The sequence below is a fragment of the Podarcis gaigeae genome (assembly GCF_964106915.1).
Source record: "Podarcis gaigeae genome assembly, chromosome: 2".
In the NCBI taxonomy this organism is placed as follows: Eukaryota; Metazoa; Chordata; class Lepidosauria; order Squamata; family Lacertidae; genus Podarcis; species Podarcis gaigeae.
In genome coordinates, this window is record NC_139679.1 from 111,726,498 (window position 1) to 111,747,592 (window position 21,095).

The 21,095-nt window shown below is 48.3% G+C and overlaps 2 protein-coding genes and 1 long non-coding RNA gene across 9 annotated transcripts in view; 1 reads left to right on the forward strand and 2 right to left on the reverse strand.

The window, feature by feature from the left end:
- The first annotated feature begins 416 nt into the window (after window positions 1-416).
- LOC310837471 (uncharacterized protein) lies at window positions 417-13,866 on the forward strand. 2 transcript variants are annotated; one of them, XM_083724104.1, is made up of 6 exons: window positions 417-611; window positions 3,390-3,870; window positions 8,150-8,245; window positions 8,708-8,941; window positions 10,104-10,126; window positions 10,392-13,866. In XM_083724104.1, the coding sequence occupies exons 2-6, from the start codon at window positions 3,442-3,444 to the stop codon at window positions 11,503-11,505; spliced, it is 1,896 nt and encodes a 631-aa protein (XP_083580230.1). In that variant the 5' UTR covers window positions 417-611; window positions 3,390-3,441; the 3' UTR covers window positions 11,506-13,866. The 2 variants fall into 2 exon arrangements, with proteins under 2 accessions (XP_083580230.1, XP_083580231.1); XM_083724105.1 differs by having other exon boundaries at window positions 464-607.
- On the reverse strand, window positions 13,069-15,713 carry LOC310838236. Its single transcript, XR_014560836.1, has 2 exons — window positions 15,193-15,713; window positions 13,069-14,844 (listed from the first exon to the last, which is right to left on the reverse strand). It is a non-coding gene; the product is annotated as an uncharacterized lncRNA (long non-coding RNA).
- A 1,113-nt stretch (window positions 15,714-16,826) lies between these two features.
- The window catches only part of DDR1 (discoidin domain receptor tyrosine kinase 1), a 94,453-nt gene continuing 90,184 nt past the window's right edge, over window positions 16,827-21,095 (reverse strand). For all 6 annotated transcript variants that reach the window (XM_083723451.1, XM_083723454.1, XM_083723452.1 and 3 more), the window contains one exon: window positions 16,827-20,285. In XM_083723451.1, coding sequence (XP_083579577.1) covers window positions 20,145-20,285 — 141 coding nt within the window. In that variant the 3' untranslated portion in view covers window positions 16,827-20,144. The remainder of the gene's footprint in view (window positions 20,286-21,095) is intronic.

Genomic DNA, 21,095 nt, shown 5'->3' on the forward strand with positions numbered 1-21,095 from the left:
TCAAAAAACGTGTGGATACGTTTCCGAAAGTGTTTAAAAGACTTAAGGAGAGCTACATTCTTATAAAAGATGCAAGTTGGTAGAAAGTACAGTACATAAAGGCATGCATTATTCAAGCATAATAAAGAAGGAAGTGATTGACCTTTATTGATATTAATACATATTTTGCACTTGTCGCTTTTTACAACTGAGGTGTTTCGAAGCGACTATAATAACATGGGAGGGGGGGGGGTTCCCTGCATAGAGCAACAGGCATTGAATTCGTCACATAAAGAAGAGCGCAAATAAAATCTCCAGGGAAGTTCCTGTCCCCTGGAGCATAAAAAAAAATCTGTGTGTCTGTGTGTGTGTTGCAAGCCGGCTTCCCGCCTGCTTCCTCCGGTCCTAAGTCCTGCCCCAGCCAATAAGCACGAGGAAGAGGGTGGTGCCTGGAGGCCTCCAACCCCTCCCGGTCACACTTGAGCTGACTTGAGACGGGCAGCACCTCCTTCCAATCCCAGGACGTGACAGCTTCCCACAGCTGCTTTCGAGGCCTGGCCATTTGGGGCAGCTGTGCAGTGAGAGAAACTTGGCCTGTTGGCCTAGGTGCTCCAGAACTCTCCTCTGAGTAGGTACGTGCTGCTGCTGCTGCTGCTGGCTAGGCTGGACTTTGCTTTTCTTACTCGCCTTTTGGCGCTGCAAAACGCCTCCCTCCCAGCACTTGGGGCTCCTTTTCCTTTCCCACATCCTGGGACTTGGCTGGAGGCAGCTTGGCTTTCTTCGCACCCACCAGCCAGCACATAGCTGTCAACGTTTCCCCTTTTTTTAAGGAATGGGATTCCTCGCAAGAAAAAGGGAAAAGTTGACAGCTATGAGCCAGCAATGCCCGCTTTTTAGTGCTTGGGTTTGAGAGTCAAATTCCTGCAGTCATGTGAGCCCAGTCTCATGATCCTGGTTCCCCTTCTTGTTTCCTATCTAATCGTCCCACCGGAAGGGGGAAAATATTTCCTGCAGCTTTCCTGTAGTTGTTTATAGCAGGGTTGGGGGTCCCCTCTTCAGCCCCTGCCCCATTCACTTCTAGGCAGGGTTCGGGAGCAGAGGAGCCGTCACCAAAGAGTCGTGTGGAGGAAACGCCAGAAATGCTGCCTTTCCACTTGTTGCTTCTTTGCCTTTAGAGTTTGTTACCGGGAAATTGGAAGAAAGTGTGAGAGACCTTCCCCAGCCCCCACCTAAGCCTTGCCTCTCCATGCTGCACATTGCCAAATGTAGCAAAGCACTGATAAATGAATTGATCAATAAAGATCAGGCCTTCTGGCAGGACAGAGGAAGGGGGTACGGGAGGTGAGGTCAGCCCCGGGTGTCACCACTGAGGGGGTGACAAAATGCCGGGTGGCACTCACCGCGGGGCCTGCAGCGTGCCCGAGCCACACAGTGGCTTAGATGCGGGCAGGTTCCACGCTGCCCAAATGGTCCACACGCTGCCTCCCCCCCCCCCCCAGCTGTAGGGCGGCTGAGTAGGAGGAGGCAGGCAGTCTCCGGAGGCCCCACTGTGCGCCCTGACCCTATGGGCGGCTCACCCTGCCCCTGGGTGCACCGCCCCAGGCGCCTGAGCGGCTTCCAAGCACAATTCAAAGTGTTGGTGCTGACCTTTAAAGCCCTAAATGGCCTCGGTCCAGTATATCTGTTCTGCCCGGACACTGAGGTCCAGCTCCGAGGGTCTTCTGGCGGTTCCCTCACTGCGAGAAGCCAAGTTACAGGGAACCAGGCAGAGGGCCTTCTTGGTAGTGGCCCCTGCCCTGTGGAATGCCCTCCCACCAGATGTCAAAGAGAACAACAACTACCAGGCTTTTAGAAGACATCTGAAGGCAGTTTAGGGAAGCTTTTAATGTTTGATGTAGTATGGTATTTTAATATTTTGTTGGAACCCACTCAGAGTGGCTGGGGAAGCCCAGCCAGATGGGTGGGGTATAAATAATAAATTATTATTATATTATTCCTCTTCCACTGGCCACTGGCCACTGTTTTGCTTGTGATTTGCTTGCTGAAGTCTCTTGCTTGTGACCCCCAACTGGCTCAATGGGAAAACTTTCGAAATTCATATAAAACCACTCCAGTGACGGATTGTCATCATTCTGACGTTGTTCTACTCGGAAGGAAAATGGCTAGCAGGGGAGGAGCTTGGGACATGGGATGGGGGAGCCGTAATCCCTGAAGGGTCCCCATTGCCTGGGTGATAATCGCTGGCATCCTGGTCAGGGGCGGAGGAAGGGGGTGCAGTGGCGGTGGGCTGCCCCAGGTGTCACCACTGAGGGGGGTGACAAAATGCTGGGTGGCACTCACCATGGGGCTTCCAGTGCACCCAAGCCACCGTGTCATTCCCAGGAGGCTCGCTCACTCCTGCAGGCTCTACGCTCCCCCAAACGGTCTGCCCGTTGCCTCCCCTCAGCTGTAGGGTGGCTGTGGGAGGAGGCAAGCAGACTCCTCGGACGCCCCACCGAGGGACCCGCCCTGGCTTGCCCCGGCTTGTGTGCTTAACCTGGTTGGGAAAACAGGAAAGTGTAAATACTTCGTTTCACCTAAAGATTGGAAGGTGAAGGTCATACGAGGGACAGGTTTCTGCCAGAAGAGCCCTCCCAATTTATGACATAGTTATGACAAATGTATGATGTTTTACTAAGGGAGTTATGGGTAATTTGGGACATTTTTTTAAAAGGGCGGTTCTATCCTTTGTTCGGGGCTTCTCTCTGCTTCTTATATGTGGTAATGCGAAGTCTTGTTGCAACAATAAAGATCAGGCCTACTGGCCGCTGTTTTGCTTCAATCTCCTGGCTGAAGTCTTTTATTTGTGACCCCCAACCTGAACCTACAGGAGCCAAGGTTAGGCAATTGTGGGGTGCTCCAATAATAATAATAATAATAATAATAATAATAATAATAATAATAATTTATTTTTATACCCCACCCATCTGGCTAGGTTTCCCCAGCCACTCTGGGCAGCTTCCAACAGAACACCAAAATACAATAACCTATTAAACATTAAAAAGCTTCCCTAAACAGGGCTGCCTTCAAATGTCTTCTAAAAGTCTGGTAGTTGTTTTTCTCTTTGACATCTGGTTGGAGGGCGTTCCACAGGGTGGGTGCCACTACCGAGAAGGCCCTCTGCCTGGTTTCCTGTAACTTGGCTTCCTGCAGCGAGGGAACCACCAGAAGGCCCTCGGCACTGGACCTCAGTGTCTGGGCAGAATGATGGAGGTGGAGACACTCCTTCAGGTATACTGGACCGAGGCCATTTAGGGCTTTAAAGGTTAGCACCAGCACTTTGAATTGTGCTCGGAAACTGACTCCCTTTTACAAGTTCACCCTGTGATTTCCCCTCAATGTTCCTTAAACCTGCATGTCCTCTCCCTTAGGAAACTGATCCTTTCCTGCAAGTAGCAACCGATCCCCGGAACAGCTGCTGCCATGACCTCGGTCCGCGAAGTCTCCAGCATTGCCGAAGACCTGCTGTGCCCTGTCTGCCTCTCCATCTTCCAGGACCCCCGCATGCTGGTCTGCGGGCACAACTTCTGCCTCTCCTGCTTGGAGAGCTGCGTCGTCCCCAAGGGGCAGCACCAGGGAACGTGCCCCGAGTGCCGGGACCCCTTCGACCTGAAAGATGCCGCCCGCAACAGGGTCCTGGCCAACTTGTCCGAGAAGGCCCGGCTCCTCCGGCTGGAGCAGGGCCCCCCGTCCGGTGGGACAGGGAGCTCGTACTTTTGTGAGGAGCACGAAGAGCCTCTCAAGCTCTTCTGCAGCCAGGATGAGGCCCCTGTCTGTGTGATCTGCCGGGATCTGCCTCAGCACCAGGGCCATAGCTTTTTGCCTATCAAGAATGCTGTCACGGGTTTTCAGGTAGGAGCCTGAGGATGCTTGAGTTTCTGTGGGATGATAGGTGGCCGCAGATCTTAGGCTGTTGGGATCCACTTTGCACTGTCCTAGAACGCCCAAGTTTCACCAGCCGGAACCAGGTACAGAGGTACCTCGGGTTAAGTACTTAATTCGTTCCAGAGGTCCCTTCTTAACCTGAAACTGTTCTTAACCTGAACCACCACTTTAGCTAATGGGGCCTCCTGCTGCTGCCACGCTGCTGGAGCACGATTTCTGTTCTCATCCTGAAGCAAAGTTCTTAACCTGAAGCACTGTTTCTGAGTTAACAGAGTCTGTAACCTGAAGCGTATGTAACCTGAAGCATATGTAACCCAAGGTACCAATGTACAAAAGAGGGCCTGTGTTGTCTTTCTTTTCTTTTTTCAAAAAATTATTTATTTGGTTTTTCAGATTAAAATTTTACAGCCACGTGTCCAACATACAACGTAAAAACAAGATTCCGAGGGATTCCTTGGACTGCTCCTCCTCCCCTTTGTGGGTCCTGTTATTAACCATTTCCTCCTGCATCTTTTATAATAATCCAAATCTTCTATCTCCCCATTGTATCCAGAATTCACCATTAAACTACAAGTGATATTCCAATCCTACTAAGGATTTTAACTAGTTTACAGTGGTCTTTTAAGATAAGTTATAAAAAATTCCCCATTCCTTGTTAAAATTTTGGTCTTCCTGATTTCTGATTCTTCCGGTCATTTTAGCCATTTCGGCATAGTCCATCAACTTGATCTGTCATTCCTCTCTGGTAGGGACTTTATCTTCGGTCCATCCGTGCTTTCTTGGTGGGTGGGCAACCTGCTCATAGAATTAGAGAACTGAGCTCCTCTGAGCACATGCTCAGCTTGGGGATTTGTTTTCCCTTGGGGAAGGGTCATCGCTCAGTGGTTAGAGCAGTGTTTCTCAGCCTTGGGTCCCCAGCTGCTGTTGGACTACAACTCCCATCATCCCTGACCACTGGTCCTGCTAGCTAGGTATGATGGGAGTTGTAGTCCCACAACAACTGGGGAGCCAAGGTTGAGAAACCCTGGGTTAGAGCATCCGCTTTGCCCACAGAAGGTCCCATGTTCAATCCCCAGAATCTCTAGGTAGGATTGGGAGAAACTCCTGCCTGAAGCCCCCAAGAGCTTCTGCCAGTCAGTGCCAGCAGTGCTGAGCTAGCTGGACCAATGGTGTGACTTGGGATAAGGCAACTTCCTAAGCGAACCCGTGGTCCTGTCACACACGAAACCTGCTATTCTGCAAAATATGCTTGCTGGGATGGGATAGGAGTCACAATAAGTGGGTCAGTGCTGGGAGGGAGAGGGGCAAGGCAGCCTTGGATGTCAGTGCAGTGCGAATGCACCAGCGGAGTCACTCTGTGCTCCAGTTTGCACTGTGCCAACTTCTCCACTGCCTCGCCTGTCCGTCCTGGTAAGCAGCAGCGACCCACCTTCCAGGAAGCTAGTGTAGCAGCTGTGCCCCGCTTCTGCCCTTCTCAGGTATACAGACTATTCATGCCTTGCCCCTACCTAGCCATGGGGCAAATTGTATTTCAGAAGTAAGTGTGCCTGGGTACACAAATGAACTATCCTGGGAGATTCTGGTCTTCTGCTCTTAAACGTCTTCAGGCCCCTCCTCTAATTTTTGTTAGGGTTTCATTTTCTTTGCTGTTGCTTGTTTTTATGACATTTTTATTCTAATCAGCCATTAGCTGCTTAGAGAAGGCAAAATATATAACATCATATTAATCATCATCCTCATCATTTATTATTTATACCCCGCCCATCTGGCTGAGTTTCCCCAGCCACTCTGGGCGGCTTCCAACAAAATATTAAAATACAGTAATGCATCAAACATTAAAAGCGTCCCTAAACAGGGCTGCCTTCAGATGTCTTCTAAAAGTCTGGTAGTTGTTTTTCTCTTTGACAACTGGTGGGATGGCATTCCACAGGGCGGGTGCCACTACCAAGAAGGCCCTCTGCCTGGTTCCCCATAACCTCACTTCTCGCAGTGAGGGAACCGCCAGAAGACCCTCAGCGCTGGACTTGTGTCCGGGCAGAACGATGGGGGTGGAGACGCTCCTTCAGATATATTGGACCGAGGCTGAGGCCGATCAAAGAAGTGGCAGCAGACAAATCCCTCCTGTAGTTAGCAGGGATTTGGCCATACAGTCGTACCTTGGATCCCGAACGCCTTGATACTCGGACGTTTTGGCTCCCGAATGCCACAAACCCGGAAGTGAGTGTTTCAGTTTGCGAACATTCTTTGGAACCTGAACGTCCAACGGGGCTTCTGATTGGCTGCAGGAGCTTCCTCCAGGCAATCAGAAGCAGCACTTTGGTTTCCAAACGTTTTGGAAGTCGAACGGACTTCCAGAAAAGATTCTGTTCGACTGTATTAAATTGTTCTACCGGAGGCTTGTTCACACATTACGGGTGTTTATGTGAGAGAGTGTACGCATGGCGATTTATACAGCTGCATTGCTGCGTACACAGACCGTGCACAGGTAACTGTCAGCAAGCGTACAGTTCAACTATTTGTGCACACAAATTGTGCACTGATTGACTGTAACATGTGAACATTCATACTGACTTGAGCATTCTAGACCCCCACTGCTTCGTATTTTGCCCAGCATATGAGCACCAAACTAGGCATGGGGATTTCCCACAGCTGCCACCGCAGCTAATAGATGGAGATGGGCAATTTTAATTGGGGACGCAAGTTGGAAGGAAAAGGTCAAATCTCCCATCCTCTTGTGCTGCAGTCCCAGTAAAATCTGTGAGGTCCTGTTCCTGCCACCACTTACTACTACTACTACTACAATAATAATAATTATTATTTATACCCTGCCCTCCCCAGCCAGGACTGGGCTCAGGGGGACTAAAAACCAATAATAAAAGCAAGTTGATTGAAATACAATTTAAAAGATTAAGATACAACATTAAAACATTAGGGTGCAGCCTCTTCATAGGAGGAGAAAGGAAAAAGAAAGAGGGGGAGGGAATCAAATTGGCTCCAAGCCAAAGGCCAGGCGGAACAACTCTGTCTTACAGGCCCTGCGGAAAGAAATCAGATCCTGCAGGGCCCTGGTCTCATGAGACAGAGCGTTCCACCAGGCCGGAGTCAGTGTTGAAAAGGCCCTGGCTCTGGTTGAAGCCAATCTAACTTCCTTAGGGACCGAGACTACTAGGGTGTTGCTATTTATGGACCTGAAGGTCCTCCATGGGGCATACCATATTACTTAATGAATATCCTGGTGCAATCCTGTAACTGGAACTGCCAGGGGTCAACCTTGTGACTCATCGTGCCTGCACAACCTATGTTCTTATCGGAGAGCGACACACCCTCCCTCTAGGATAGCCGTAAGTTTTATCTCTCTGGCAGCAGAATAATGCAGGGTGGATAAACAAATAGAACCAAGGCTTCAAAGTCTGAGTGCAGTCGTCCACGTATGCAAACACGAATAGATATTGCGTGTTGGTTTGCTGTATCCCAGCCGGATTTTAGGCTGCAGATCTTTAGCGCAGCCAAGTTTATGGTGCGGCGCAACATTCAAGCCCCGAAGTGGCTTTTCCAAACCCCTCTCTATTTTTTTTTATTTTATTAGTTTTGCATTTAATAATATATGTTCACATCGATATTGTCTGCTTTACAACTCTGGCTCATTTCATGAAGGCGAGTGAGTGCACTGGCAAAGGAGCAAAAGAAGGTGCCTTATAGAGAGTCAGATAATAAGTCCATCTAACTCCGTATTGGCAGTGGCTGCCAGGGTTTCATAGAACCGTACTGTTGAAAGGGACCCAATGGTCATCTAGTCCAACCCCCTCTCTCCCCTTTCCCCACTCAAAACAGCTCCCATGCATTACCTGCTGTTTAACCCTGAACGTGTGTATGGACTCTAAAGATAAATATTTTCTGAGATTCAATCTGTGGCATTCAATCTGTGATGGTTCATTCATGCACGCGGGTCATGATTTGGTGTAGACATCAATGAATGGAAAGGCAGGCGCCAACCAGTCTTGTAAAAGGCAGGGGGCGTGATTCAAGCATGTTTCTGCTAAAATAAATCCCACTGAATCCAAGGTGCCAAGTCGTAAGGTTGCTTAGGGTTACAACCTTTGAATACTTCCCAGAAAGAGCATGTTAGAACAGGGAGGTAGGAAGGGGAAGAGACCAGTAACCTTTTGCTTGGGTCTATTCATTTTTCTCTCCAGATCTTTTGCATGGTTGTTTGTGTATTCCCAATTTTATTTGTGCGTTTTTTCAGGATAAACTGAAAGCATCTCTGGAACCCCTGGAGCATGGGGTGACGTGGGCCATAAATAATCAGTCTCAACAGCAGGAGGCCATGGAAGAACTGGAGGTAAATTTTAAAAGGAGTATGAGAGAGGAAATCACAGAACGTTGTGTGAGAGAGGAAATCATAGAATGTTGTAGCTTGAAGAAACAGGCTCCTAGGCAGGAAGAAAGCAGACTACAGAAAAGTCTCAGGTGTTGTTTATACGTGATGCGATAGCTTAGTAAACCATGGCTTAGTGTTATGTGTGAACTCTGCCCAGCAGCATAATTATGGCTTGTTTACTGCCGACAAACCACAATCTGAAGCCATGGTTCCTGGCTTATAAATCTTGGCTTTTTTAAACTATGGCTTGTTGTTACATGTGAACCCAGCTAGCACTCTTAACTATGGTTTGTTTAACTCGGCACTGAGGTTAGGACCTTCTCTGTGCCACAAATTGGGCAACTAATTCGGACAGCTTGTTGTCTGTGAACGAAAGGCCTGTCAGCCGTAAGCATAACTTCAGCTCTCTGTGATTCACTGTAGAATCTCAATCAACACCTGTGCGGCTGCATCTTCATTGCGTTTGAGGAACTGCGTGAAATCCTCAACGAGAGAGAGCAGAACATGATGGAAATGGTTAGGCAGATGAAGGAGGAGAACCAGGCAGAAATGGAGAGAAGACTGGAATATCTGAGAGCGTTCAGCTCAGCTCACACAGAGACCATATCCGGGATCGAAGCTGCCTTGGAGGAAACCAACGAATTCGCCTTCTTGAAGGTGAGTCTTGGTGCTTCCCAGTCCCTTTTCTTTTTAAAGATTGAATAACAGATGTGCAGTTGCCAGTGTCTTGCCCCTGTTCCAGATGTTTTCATTTAAGGAAACTGTTTGTGTTTAGGGCTGGGGTAGGGAACTGGACCCAGCTACCTCCCCCACCCACCCCCAGGCCATTTTGACAGGGGTGGTGGCTGCCTTTTGATATGGATTAGCTACCAAACCAGGTTCAGAGTTATCGTGTCAATTCGCAAATCCCTAAAACCAACATGGGGCTAGTATACCTTAAGGACCACCTGGTTCCTTACGCTCCACTTTGATCACTGAGATCTTCTGATGGGGCACTTTTGGTGGTCCCCTACTCCCACCAGGTAGTGTGGTTGCTGACCTTGGGCCAGACATCATGGAGAGTGAAGTCAAATGGGCCTTAGAAGACAGGAGTGCCTGGTGTGCTCTGGTCCAGGGGGTCACGAAGAGTCAGACACAACTAAACGACTAAACAACAACACTCCCCTGAAACTTGGCCGGCCTTTACCCAGGACAGAAGTTTCTGTGTGGAATTCCTGGCCTATAGAAGTCCATCAGGATCCATCCCTGCTCTCTTTGAGACGTCGTTTAGAAATGATACTGTTCAGAAGGCCCTTTGGAACCCGAAATTTTCTGCAACCAGTTTTCTATTGACATAGGTGTATTGTGTTTTAACTGCTATATTTTCTATGGAAGTGTGGTTTATAAATATTTAAGTCTATCTATCTATCATCTATCATCTATATCTATCTATCTATCTATCTATCTATCTATCTATCTATCATCTATCTATCATCTATCTATCTATAGTTGTCAGGCGATTCGTCACAGAGTTACAGAGCCCAGCAAGTTTAACAAACTACAGTTCCCAAGATTCTTTGGGGAAAGCCATGACTGTTAAAGTGGTTTAGGAGTGCTCTAAATGTTTGGTTCGATGTGACCCCTTTACAGTTAACTTGACATTATTAACCAGGGGTTAGCACCTTCTGACAGTTCATTGTGCCCTAATCTTCCCTGCCACCAGATTGATGAATTCGGGTTGACTGTTCTGTAAAGAGGGTTTGATGGTCTAGTTGGCTGAAGCTGTGCAAACTTGCTTTGGCAGGCAGTTCCAACCTTGTTTGTTTCTTTTTCCCTCCAGGGAGTCAAGGAACTGACAGGAAGGTGAGTATCAGCATTGCTCTGTATATAGACATTGGCTCTGATCCTATTTCCTCCATATGTGAGGACTTGAAGGGTTATCAAACACTCACCTAGAAGTTTTTAACGTTTGATGTTTTGTTGTGTTTTTAATATTCTGTTGGGAGCTGCCCAGAGTGGCTGGGGAAACCCAGCCAGATGGGCGGGGTAGGAATAATAATAATAATTATTATTATTATTATTATTATTACATGCAAATATATGGAACTGTGGTCTCTTCTCTCTGCAGAGTCCAGGAACGACTTAAAGAACAGGCTGACGAAACAGCCAAAGAAGCCTGCGAGGGTGGAGAAGGGGAAGAGGAAATTAAGGAGGAAGGCAACCAAGATGAGGATGCTGGTGAAAATCTGGGCGAAGGCAAGGCCGGTGGAGATGTCCTTGATGAAGAAGAAACTTGCGAAGGAGCCGAAGGAGCCCAGGGCGCAGAAGGAGAAGATGAGGACTGGGCCATTGTGCCTGTAGATCCAGCTCTTGTAGAGCTGGAAGAGTTGCTGGATTTTGATTCCTGGAAGGAGATGCTGAGAAGCATCAGTATCAGGGAGACCTTTGTCCCAGACTCGCCTTGCCACTCTCCAACTCCAGAGAAAGACATGCCCCAGCTGGAAGACAGCGATTCCTTACCCAAAGAAGCACCTTGGCGAAGCACTGCTTCCACTGAGGCTCCCATCGTAGCTGAAGCCCCGTCTCAACCACCACGCAGCTCATACTTCCGCGGCTTCCAACAGATGCCCTTTTTGGGTTCCTTTCCGCCCTTTCCTTTCGGAGGCCAGTTTGGGCCTGCACAGGGGTGGGTGTCTCATCCCAGGCTGGGCCGCGGCACGTTTCAAGGCAGGAGAGGGCCACGTAGTCATCCTTTCGGCCCCCGAAGAGGCCAAGGCAGAGGATATTATCCGAACACACAGACATCGCAATCCGGCGAAGGCAAAGCTTTGCCTCAACATCGCTGGATGCCCCCTAGGAATGAGCCACCCAAGGCCAGAGAAGCCCAAGTCCCGGGGCAGGGAGGGCAGGGCAAGCCGGAAAAAGCAGGTGGGGGGTCCTCAGTGACAGAGCTGCCCAAACCAAGGGAGGCTCATGGTTCGGGGCGAATAGGAAGAGGAGGTTGGTCCAATAAGCAGAAGACCCAATCCAGTGCAGATCAAAACGGAGGTGGATCTGTCAAGAATGAGGCTCGTGCCTCAGGGCAGGCAGGGTCAGGGCAAGGGCAAGGATCTGGAACGAGGCCCCCAACCCCCAACAAAGGGGGCGAAGCCTCGGGAAACAAGGGCTCTCAGAATAAGCATCACGGAGGGCGGGGGCGTGGTAGGGGCCGGGGTTCAGCCAAGGGCCCCCAGAACAAATAGCTGTTTCCATCAGAGGTGGCTGTCGTTGGACGCCGAAAGAAGGACGTATTAAGAGAAGTGACCTTGTTTGGGGATGTGGTTTCATTCGTTGCCCTTATCTCTCAGCCTCGGTCCATACCTCGGAGAGGCCGGTTGCTGGAGTTCATGCGCAAGAGAGCGCTCTTGCAAAAGCCGCTGTGGGAAGGAGGACACGGGACTCGAGCGAGGCCTTCGCTCTGGTCCAGTGGCCTGCTCTGGTGTGTCCAAGCCGCATATGTTTAGCTGGTCAATGTAGGTAAAACGATTTAAAAGCCTTTGGACTTTAGAATGTGCCTCTGATTAATTGAGCAGTAGTTTTCATTTGTTTTGTTTTTAATGCAATTATGTGCGTTTTGAGTACTTGACGACAACAAAAGGCTGGTGCTTCGATCCTTTCCAGAAGATGCATTTTTACCTACTCTCTATTCATGGAAAGAAATGCTTTTCCTAAAAATAGGAATCTTTTTTCAGCTCAGGGGCCGCAGCGTCTTTTGGGTGCAGCCTTCTGGGGGCCAGAGGCAGAAAGAAAAGTGGGCAGAGCAATGGCTACAACTCCTCTCTCTCTCTCTCTCTCTCTCTCTCTCTCTCTCTCTCTCTCCCCAGCAGACTACATTCCAGCCACACAAAACTCAGGTTTTCCCCCCCTGCATTCGCATTCCATCTCTCCATCCTCCCATTAGGCAAGCAAAATGTGTTATCGCAGTTCAAGAAGGCATTCAAAGCTGACAAAAGCAGAACGGGCGTGGAGCAAGGCAGGAGTGTGGCCTGAGAAAAGTCATAGGTTCATATAATTGAAGAGTTTGAAGGGATCCAAAGGACATCTAGCCCACTCCCTGCAATGCAGGAATCTCAGCTAAAGCATCCATGACAGAGGGCCATTCAACCTCTGCTTAAAAACCTCCAAGTAAAGGGAGTCCACAACATCCAGAGGAAGTCTGTTCCACTGCCAAACAGCTCTTAACTGTCAGAAAGCTCTGCTTGGTATTTAGTCGCCATCTCCTTTCTTGTAATCTGAAGCCATTGGTTCAAGTCTGACCTTCCAGAGCAGGAGAAAACAAGCTTGTTCCCTCTTCCAGGTGACAGCCCTTGAGATATTTGAAGATGGCTATAGATCTCCTCTCAGTCTCCTCTTTTCCAGACTAAACATACCCAGCTCCTTCAACCATCCCTCATCACAGGCCAGATTCATGTTTTGGATTGTAGCCCCAGTGTGAAGTCCCCAAAACCCCCTGTAGCACCCTAGGTTTGCGAAAAGGCGGTTTGTATGTGACAAACTTGAGTTGGTAGAGGGTCTGGCTCATTGGGAATGCTGTGTGTTTTCCGTTTTCCTTTCTTTGAAGTGGTGATATATCAGCCTGAGTACCTAAGGCAGATTATACAGTAGAGTTAACATACTTCCACCCACAAAATACTATATTCTTGTATTGGGAGTGTTGTAAACAAAATCTGCCCTTTTCCCCTTATGGGGTATCCAAGAGCCCATACAGAGTCCTTATGTGGGTTCCCTATTGGTAGGAGAAAATAACAGAGGCCAACCAGAGAATATTGAGAAGCAAAGCAGCTAGTAAGCCTGATCTTTATTGATCTGTTGCAACAGGGTGCTCCCCTCACATGCAGGAGAGGAGGAGGACCCAGAACCAAGGTGTGCCTGCCCTTATATAGACATTTTAAATTCCCTGCCCTGGAGCTCAAGACCACCCCTCCATACATCATACATACATCACAGAAGGGGTGTAACCCAAGGCCACCCCCCACAAACATCATACCTGCATCACAAAAAGGTGGTCTACAACAGAAATTTGAATGTTGTTGTTTTTCCTGTCTGCCAGGTTATCTGATAATGCCTTATCTGATTGCCTTTCCTGGTAGTCTGTCACCCTTTGAAATGGTGATTACTAAATTCCTGTAACAAGGAAGGTTTTTGGTTTTTTTCATCTCCTCCCTCCTTGCAGAGAAACATTTGGTCAGCTTGGGAGTCAAAATGGTTTCAGGACTGTCTTCCTGTGCTGCTTCAGACATGTGTTTTGTATATTTATGTACATGTTTGCTCGGTACATTTATGAACATTTATTCTATATCTAAGACCTTAAAATTCTTATAACAGGACTTACAAACTTTAGAACTCACTTGCAATACACTTGATGGGAAAAGTTTAGCTGTGCAGAATTGTTCCCCGATTCAGACTTCTTGTTACCAGCACAAAGGTGCCTTGACTTGCAACTCCATGCCTGAAATTATATAGCTAAATTCAAATGGATGTTAATGGCTCTTGTCTTCTGTGTTGAAATGTCTTTTCCCCCTCCCCCACGACTTAAATAAATGCTTTCCTTCTCAAAACAATAATAATTCCTGAGACTGATAGCGAAAGGTTCAGACTACCAGTTCAGCTTGTTCATAAAAGAGCATGGAAGTATATAGTTCAGGGCTGCTGATTAAGCATTTATGCTTCTTTGCAGCACAAAGTTATTATAGTCTTTATTGAGCATTTCTTCTGATACATTTATGTGGAGGCTGTTTGACAATGAGCACTCATCCCGATTTGCTTGTGGGGCATTTTTAAGTCTTCCCAGTAATCTAATCATTCCACGTTTTTCAATGCCTCCCCTCCCATCACTCTCTTGGTGGCAAAACAACAACAACTTTTTAAAGTGGATCTGTTGTGCTAGGGGCAAAAGAGCTCTTAAATACCCTTTAATTGGGCCAAATTCCTGGTATCACTCCCACAAAACAATGACCATCTGGAGCAGGGGTCAGCAAACTTTTTGCATGCCTGGGTAGGCAAACTAAGGTCCGGGGGCCGGATCTGGCCCAATTGCCTTCTAAATCTGGCCCGCGGATGGTCCAGGAATCAGAGTGTTTTTACATGAGTAGAATGTGTCCTTTTATTTAAAATGCATCTCTGGGTTATTTGTGGGGCATGGGAATTCGTTCTTAGCATCCATGCCACATGGAACACTGCTGTAGCAATGTCTCAAAGGAGTCCTGGTTGGAGGAGGTGTTGCTGCTCCCTTCTCTGGCAAACCAGCACCAGAAACCATTGGCAATTTAAAAAGCGATTTGAAAAGATTGGGGGGCAGGGTCATGATTGCAAGGGAGAGGGATTCATATCCCATCGGGCTCCTGGTGCCACGGGGAATGTGCCAAAGCTCCGGTTGTATTTGGAATCCAGAGAGAGCTTTCTCCAGATTAAGAAATAGGAGTTTCCCAAGCCCAATAAGGCCGATTTGGAGAAACTGTTCATTCATCTTTTAAGAGGACCATCTTCAGTCGAGCACATGCACCATTGAAGCTTAAAATGATGGGGACAGGACGTTTTGGGGTCTAAATACAGTGGTGCCCCGCAAGACGAACGCCTCGCAAGACGGAAAACCCGCTAGACGAAAGGGTTTCCCGTTTTGGAGGCGCTTCGCAAAACGAATTTCCCTATGGGCTTGCTTCGCAAGACGAAATGTCTTGCGAGTTCCTGCGGGTTCCCCCCCCCTTTTCCTAAACTGCTAAGCCGCTTATCAGCTGATCCGCTCATAAGCCGCTTAACATCTGATCCGCTAAAAGCCGCTAAACTGCTAATAGCGCTAATCCGCTAAGCTGTCAATGGGCTTGCTTCGCAAGACGAAAAAACCGCTATACGAAGAGCCTCACGGAACGGATTAATTTCGTCTTGCGAGGCACCACTGTAAAAGGAAAGGAGGGCCTAACCTTCACCTCCCTCCTGTGAGAGTTAACTAGGTATCTTTTCTTACATAGATCAATAAAGTTGTAGACGACAGGGTGCCGGCGTTTTGCACCTGTTTCGCCCTGGCAGTCCCAAGTAATGGGGCCCTTTAACTGGAGCTTGCAAGTAGCAAGGCTAAGCAAATCAGTCTCTTAAGCTTAAGCCAAGGAAGAGTATTCTCTATAAGATTGAATATCAATATACGTATCAAGACTTTGAGATTAGACCACTGAAGAAGCCCAGAAAACTATATTGGGAGTGTGCTACTTGCAAGCCCCAGTTAAAGGGCCCCAATAAAGACAACTTTATTGTCTACAACTTTATTACCATCTATCTACAGCTCTACTAGCATCTCTCGGTATTATGAATAACACCAAACTTACCTGTTGTTGGTATCTTCATGAATTTATCTAAAAGACCGAGTTAAGCATTTGAAAAATCTATTGAAACCAGACATTATAAGTTCATTTTTGGCTGGGTAGTTTGCAAGTCTTTGTGGCTTTGTTTAATGTTTTATATTTTTCTCAGAAGGTTGATAAAGTATGTATAATAATTGTTCTGTGTATATTAACCGCCAACGTGTTGCATGAGTCGCAGTGCTTCTATCAGCAGCACAGGTTGGATATTTCTAGCATGTGGTAAAGTAATGGCTAATAAGTGAGATGTTGACGTGGTTGGTCTACCAAATACTGCATTTCAATTCATTCATCATTTCGTCCTTCACCCCTGCCTTGCTGCTGTGGCACTGGACATAATAATGGTGCCTTTGAGATGGCACTAGGATGCTGCCTTCCTTGACACTGACCAGCAGCTCTCTAGAGGTTCAGATAGTGGCACTTTCCAGCTTTCTCTGGTTCTGCTAAGGATTGAACCATGCAAGCTGGATGTTCTGAGTGATGGCCCATCTGTGCTGGTCCCGGGGGAAAGGTTACCGTTGGCGTAGTCAAAGTCCAGTCCTGGGTCACTAGCCTGGAAACAGTCCACAAGGAGCGGGGCGAGGTCCGAAGCAGGAAGCCGGGCGGGGACAGGAGCACTGGAGAGTCAGGTCTGGGTCCGGGCAGGAACAGGAACAGGAACTCAACAACGACGTTGCGCCCACAACCTGGGACCGGGCCAACTGGCCTTTATCTGTTCTGAGGCCAGGGGCGGTCCCGGCCCCCAGGAGACCCGCCTCTCTTGGCCTTAAGGCGAGCACTCCTCCTGGGAGAAACCAGTTCCCTTCGCCTCTCTGCCCTGAGCCTCTGCAGTTCAGGAGAGGCTGAAGGGTTACTGGGCCCAGGAGGAGACTCACCTGCAGGCACTGAGTCCTCAACCACCTCTGGAGCCAGAGTGGAATCACCTGGTGCCTGCTCCTGAGGATCCGGCACAGGTGCAGGCGCTTCAGAATCAAGGCCCTGCCCCAGTTCAGCCGGCCCTGGAGGCGGGGACTCCTGTGCAGGCTGGGATTCCTCCGGTTCAGCCTCTGAATCGGATTCCCAGGCCATCACACCATCAGAAGTGAGAAGGCACAGTGGCCAAAGTACTGCTACTCTTCCCACCACATTCCCCTCCCTCAGCCCCACCCTGATTCAAAGACACACTCTGACAAAAGGACTGTACAAAATGCAAAGCGCTTTATTCACCACATAAATGGAAAGGACTAAAAAAAAAAAAAACCACCCCCAAACATCTATATATTAGTGTAAAAATTCTGTCTTTTTTCTCCTGCTTTTCAAATATATACACATCCTGATGCACAGTACAAACAAGACGCAAACAGCTACAAGTATTCCCCAGGGAAACGCACACACAAAAAAGGCATTCGACAAGATTGCGTAGAGGCAACAAATCAGAGAAGTAACGCCGGGCATAACGCGCCCCTGAAATTCCTTGAAATAGAAATATACATCTAGTTAATGATGAGTCGTTTCACACCATTGAAAATATGTAATTAAAAAAATTAGTTTGTCCTCGTTAAGCAGAAGCAAGTCATGACTAAGGCTGCAATCCTATGTGAAAGAAAACCCCCTTCAACTTACTGGGACTTCCTTCCCGATTGAACGTTTTAGGATTGTGGTGTATATATATCCCATTGAAAACAATGGGATGGGGCTTATGCTGCAAACCCCCTGCAAATGGACCTGGGCGTTTGCCCCAGTGAACTAAGTGGAACGTTGAGTGAGCAGAGGTTGGCTTGCACTGCCCAGGCATCATTTCTTAAGGGCGGTGCTTGGTAGATTTCATTGCCATCTTTGTATTCTCTTGGTTACTGCTTTGATAATCTGCCACCCCCTAACTTATAAATGCTCTCTGCAACTATCTATTCAAAAAGCTTTAAATTTTGAAAGACGCTTGATGAAACGGATCTGCTCTTAGTCAACGGGAAATGCTACTTTTAACTTTAATTAGGAAACCCAACAACACTGGGAGGAAGAAAAAACATTATTTCCCTCTCCTTCCCACTAAACGTGGCATTGGCACTGGCAAAGCTTATTGCATGGGTTACTTGTTAAGAGGAACCTCCTGTGTAGAGACACCCCCTGATCTAGCACAAATCGAAGCACAGGCTTCTATGCGGTCACATCCCACTGCCGCTGAGCACGACCGTGGTGCTGAGTTTCAGCCTACGTTCTCGGGGGAGTCTCCACAATGGAATCGCAGAGAGAAGGGGGGGGGGAATGATCGATTCCCCCAGCACCTCTGCTTGCTTTGGAAAAGTGCGTCCCTTCACCACTGCTTCGTGCAGTACAGTATCTACAATCACGTCACCTCAAGTCTCCAGGAAAGGGAGGGGAAATGAATTCATGAGATAGGAGAGGCATGGCACGGATCTGTGGCACGTGGCTAAGGGAGAACAGAAAACCAGCTCTTTTGGAAACCTGGGTCAATTCCCTTTTTGAGGTCGGGCCATGATTGTACCCAGCCCAAAGCCTCGGCAGATCTTGCCAGCCTGGTCTCCTGCCTCTTTGCCTCATCGAAGTGGGCAAGACCAAGAGGTATCCCCCCGCTCCCACCCCACTTACCCCTACAGAGCAGCTAGTACTGGTTTCTCCCAGTTACAATGGATTAGCAAAGTACCCTCAAAATCATTTCTTCCAGCCTCTCCAAACATCCAGTGCTCAGTTAATCCCAGTGTGCTCAGAACAAAGGGTCCTTATTGGTTCAGCCAGTGTCAGTCCAGTTGTGAATGAAACTCAAAGGCAGAAATGTAGCCCCCCAAGTGTGGAGTTGCCCATAGCCAACTTTCTCAGGAAGGGATGGCAGATAAGAGAGTCACACTCTCTGGGAAAAGAGTATGAATGGGCGGGAAAGAGAACAGAGACCAAGTTCTCAAAGGGTAAAATACTGAGCCTCCATAAAGCAAGGTTGTGGTGATGGGGGGAAACTTTTTGTTTCCCCCTCCAGGCTCCCCCTAACTAACACTAACCATTTGCTCCCAAGATAGCTGGAATATGCACAGTCAGAAGAGCATGAGATCCCCGTACTGCAGCAGAAAAGACTCATAATTCCACAATTCTAAGAGACCCTTGCATGCGGTTCTTCCGCCTACTGCTATGTGCAAATGTCTGAGGATGGGAGCATCCACCAAGCGTCTGCATCAAAAACATGGCTTCTCCAGCCCCTCCTGAAATCTCACACACACACACACACACACACACACACACACGGGAGAAAGTATTAGAACATAGGCACATCTCTTCCTAATCCATCTGGCATGGTGGGCTGTATTGAGGGGCAGTCACCTACACCCAGAGACAGAGAGAGACAATAAGGATCCACAGCTGGAGGTCTGTAAAGTCGCCCATATCCTAGCTGGTCAGGTGGAGAAGGCTACACCTGCCTGAGGCTCCTAAACCTCGCTCTGAGACCTTGGCCAGCAGGATCCTGGTGTCTCATGGTCCTCGGGGGAAGAGGTGCTGCTCCACCGAAAATCCTTGATAATCACAGCACTGTCACATTGGCCCAACAGAATGAAGTTCAGAATGGAATTCATTCTTAGTTTTGGGGGATGTTCAGAAGTGTCCTGCATAGCTTTATCTCAATAACGTTACAGGAACCCAGTAAAGTCGGGAGATGTCATTACACACACACACCCTCGATACTGCAGCTGAGGGGCCATAGCTGCAGGGTTAATTGAGGCCAGCTAGTGAATTTATGGCTGCGGTAAGATCTGAATCCAGGTCTTCCAAGTTCATACACTTAGCCATCTATCGTAGCTGCAGGGACACTGTACCTAGCATGGAACTGCCCAGATGGAAGCGAGTGGATGAGCATTCTGTCTCCTTGGACAATCAGAAGACTTCATGTAACCTGGCACAGCGTTGATAACATGAGGTTAGGGAGGGCCTTGTAGCAGACCCCAACAACAACAACCCGTGCTGCCTTAGTGGGAGGCTCATCTCACACTTTGAGAACCTGGATATACAGGGGAATAACAGAAAAGGTCTTCGGATGAAACGAATTCAGTGGAAACACAGTCAACATGTGGGTACTGGTGAAGTTTGTTCAGATTAAGGCAGATTGATTGAATCAAAGTAGAATTGCATCAGACAGGAAGAGGGGACCAGGACGGGAAGAGAATTGGGTACGTATGTGAACAGGTAGGCCAGAAAACAGAGAAGGGGAAATGTGTTGGAAATGTATGGCAGTGCTGAATCATGAGATGTTTGAGAGACTGATAAAGATTAGCAGAAGAGAGTGATGGAGCAATTGGGGTAGAGAGAGAGAGAGAATATCAAATTGAGGAGTGGATGGAGAGCAATGGTGGACCAACCAAGGCTGAGTCAAGGATGGGCAGACAAGATGCCCCCCCGCAGGCACCCCAGAGCCTGAGGCCCTCTTGAGTTATATCCTGCCTCCTCCCTCAGCAGTCTCTGTGGCGCAACCCGAGTCCTTAAACATAATCTCCGCTGGCTGGCACCAATCTGGTTCACACCATATTGAGGGCATCTTCAGCCAGGAAGCGGTGCAGATGTTGGAAAGAGGGGCGGTCCTTAGCCTCTCGTGCCCAGCACCTCAGCATCATCTCGTAGACAGCCAGCGGGCAGGCAGGAGGACGAGAGAGATAGACCTGGGGAGGGAGGGAGAAAAGGGATGATTACAAGGCAAGTCATGTGACCAGGAGGAATGGGAGGAGTTCGGAGAACTGGAGGGGCAGGTTGGGGGGCGAGAAATTGGGCCCATGGGAGGAATCCAATTTGGGGGAGGGTCCCAGTGGATTGAGAGGAGGAGCTCTGGATTAGAAGGGGAGGGCTAGTGACTGAGGGGGGGGGGAGGTTTACAGCATCAAGGGACAGGAGCTTCTAAACACATACTCAGGAACATGTAAATAACAGGACCAGGGCTGTGCATGTAGCTAGCATGAAGAAATCCCCACATCCTGTCACACACAAAAAAAACATTGGTGGTTCTACCCCCAAGCGTTCTCTAATCTCAGCCACCTCATGCAGAAGGAAGTTCAGAAAGCTTTCACTGGTGTCATTGTTGTTGCTATGGCTAAACAACCGGGAGTCAGAAGTCCTTGGTGATCCATTGCAGGGGAAACCCAAACCCTTTTGGAGCCCAGGGGCTCATTTGGAAATCTAATAAACCACTGCGGCGAAAGAAAATAACCCGTTTCACTAACTGACGATGCTCAGAATGCATGCTGTCTCTCTATCAAGAAAAAAGGTAACACAAAAGAAAACAGAGACCCCAAAAGTGTTCATGTAACCTCCCAATCAAACAATGAAAACACCCAAACCCATCAAGTTAAAACAATAATAATAATGGAGGGGCAGGTGCCAAGGGTTGTGTGTCTGAGAGTGCTAGTGTGCTCATAGGTACCATGTTGAGGAACCCAGATCCTTTTGCAGATCACCCAGAAATCTTCTCATAGCTC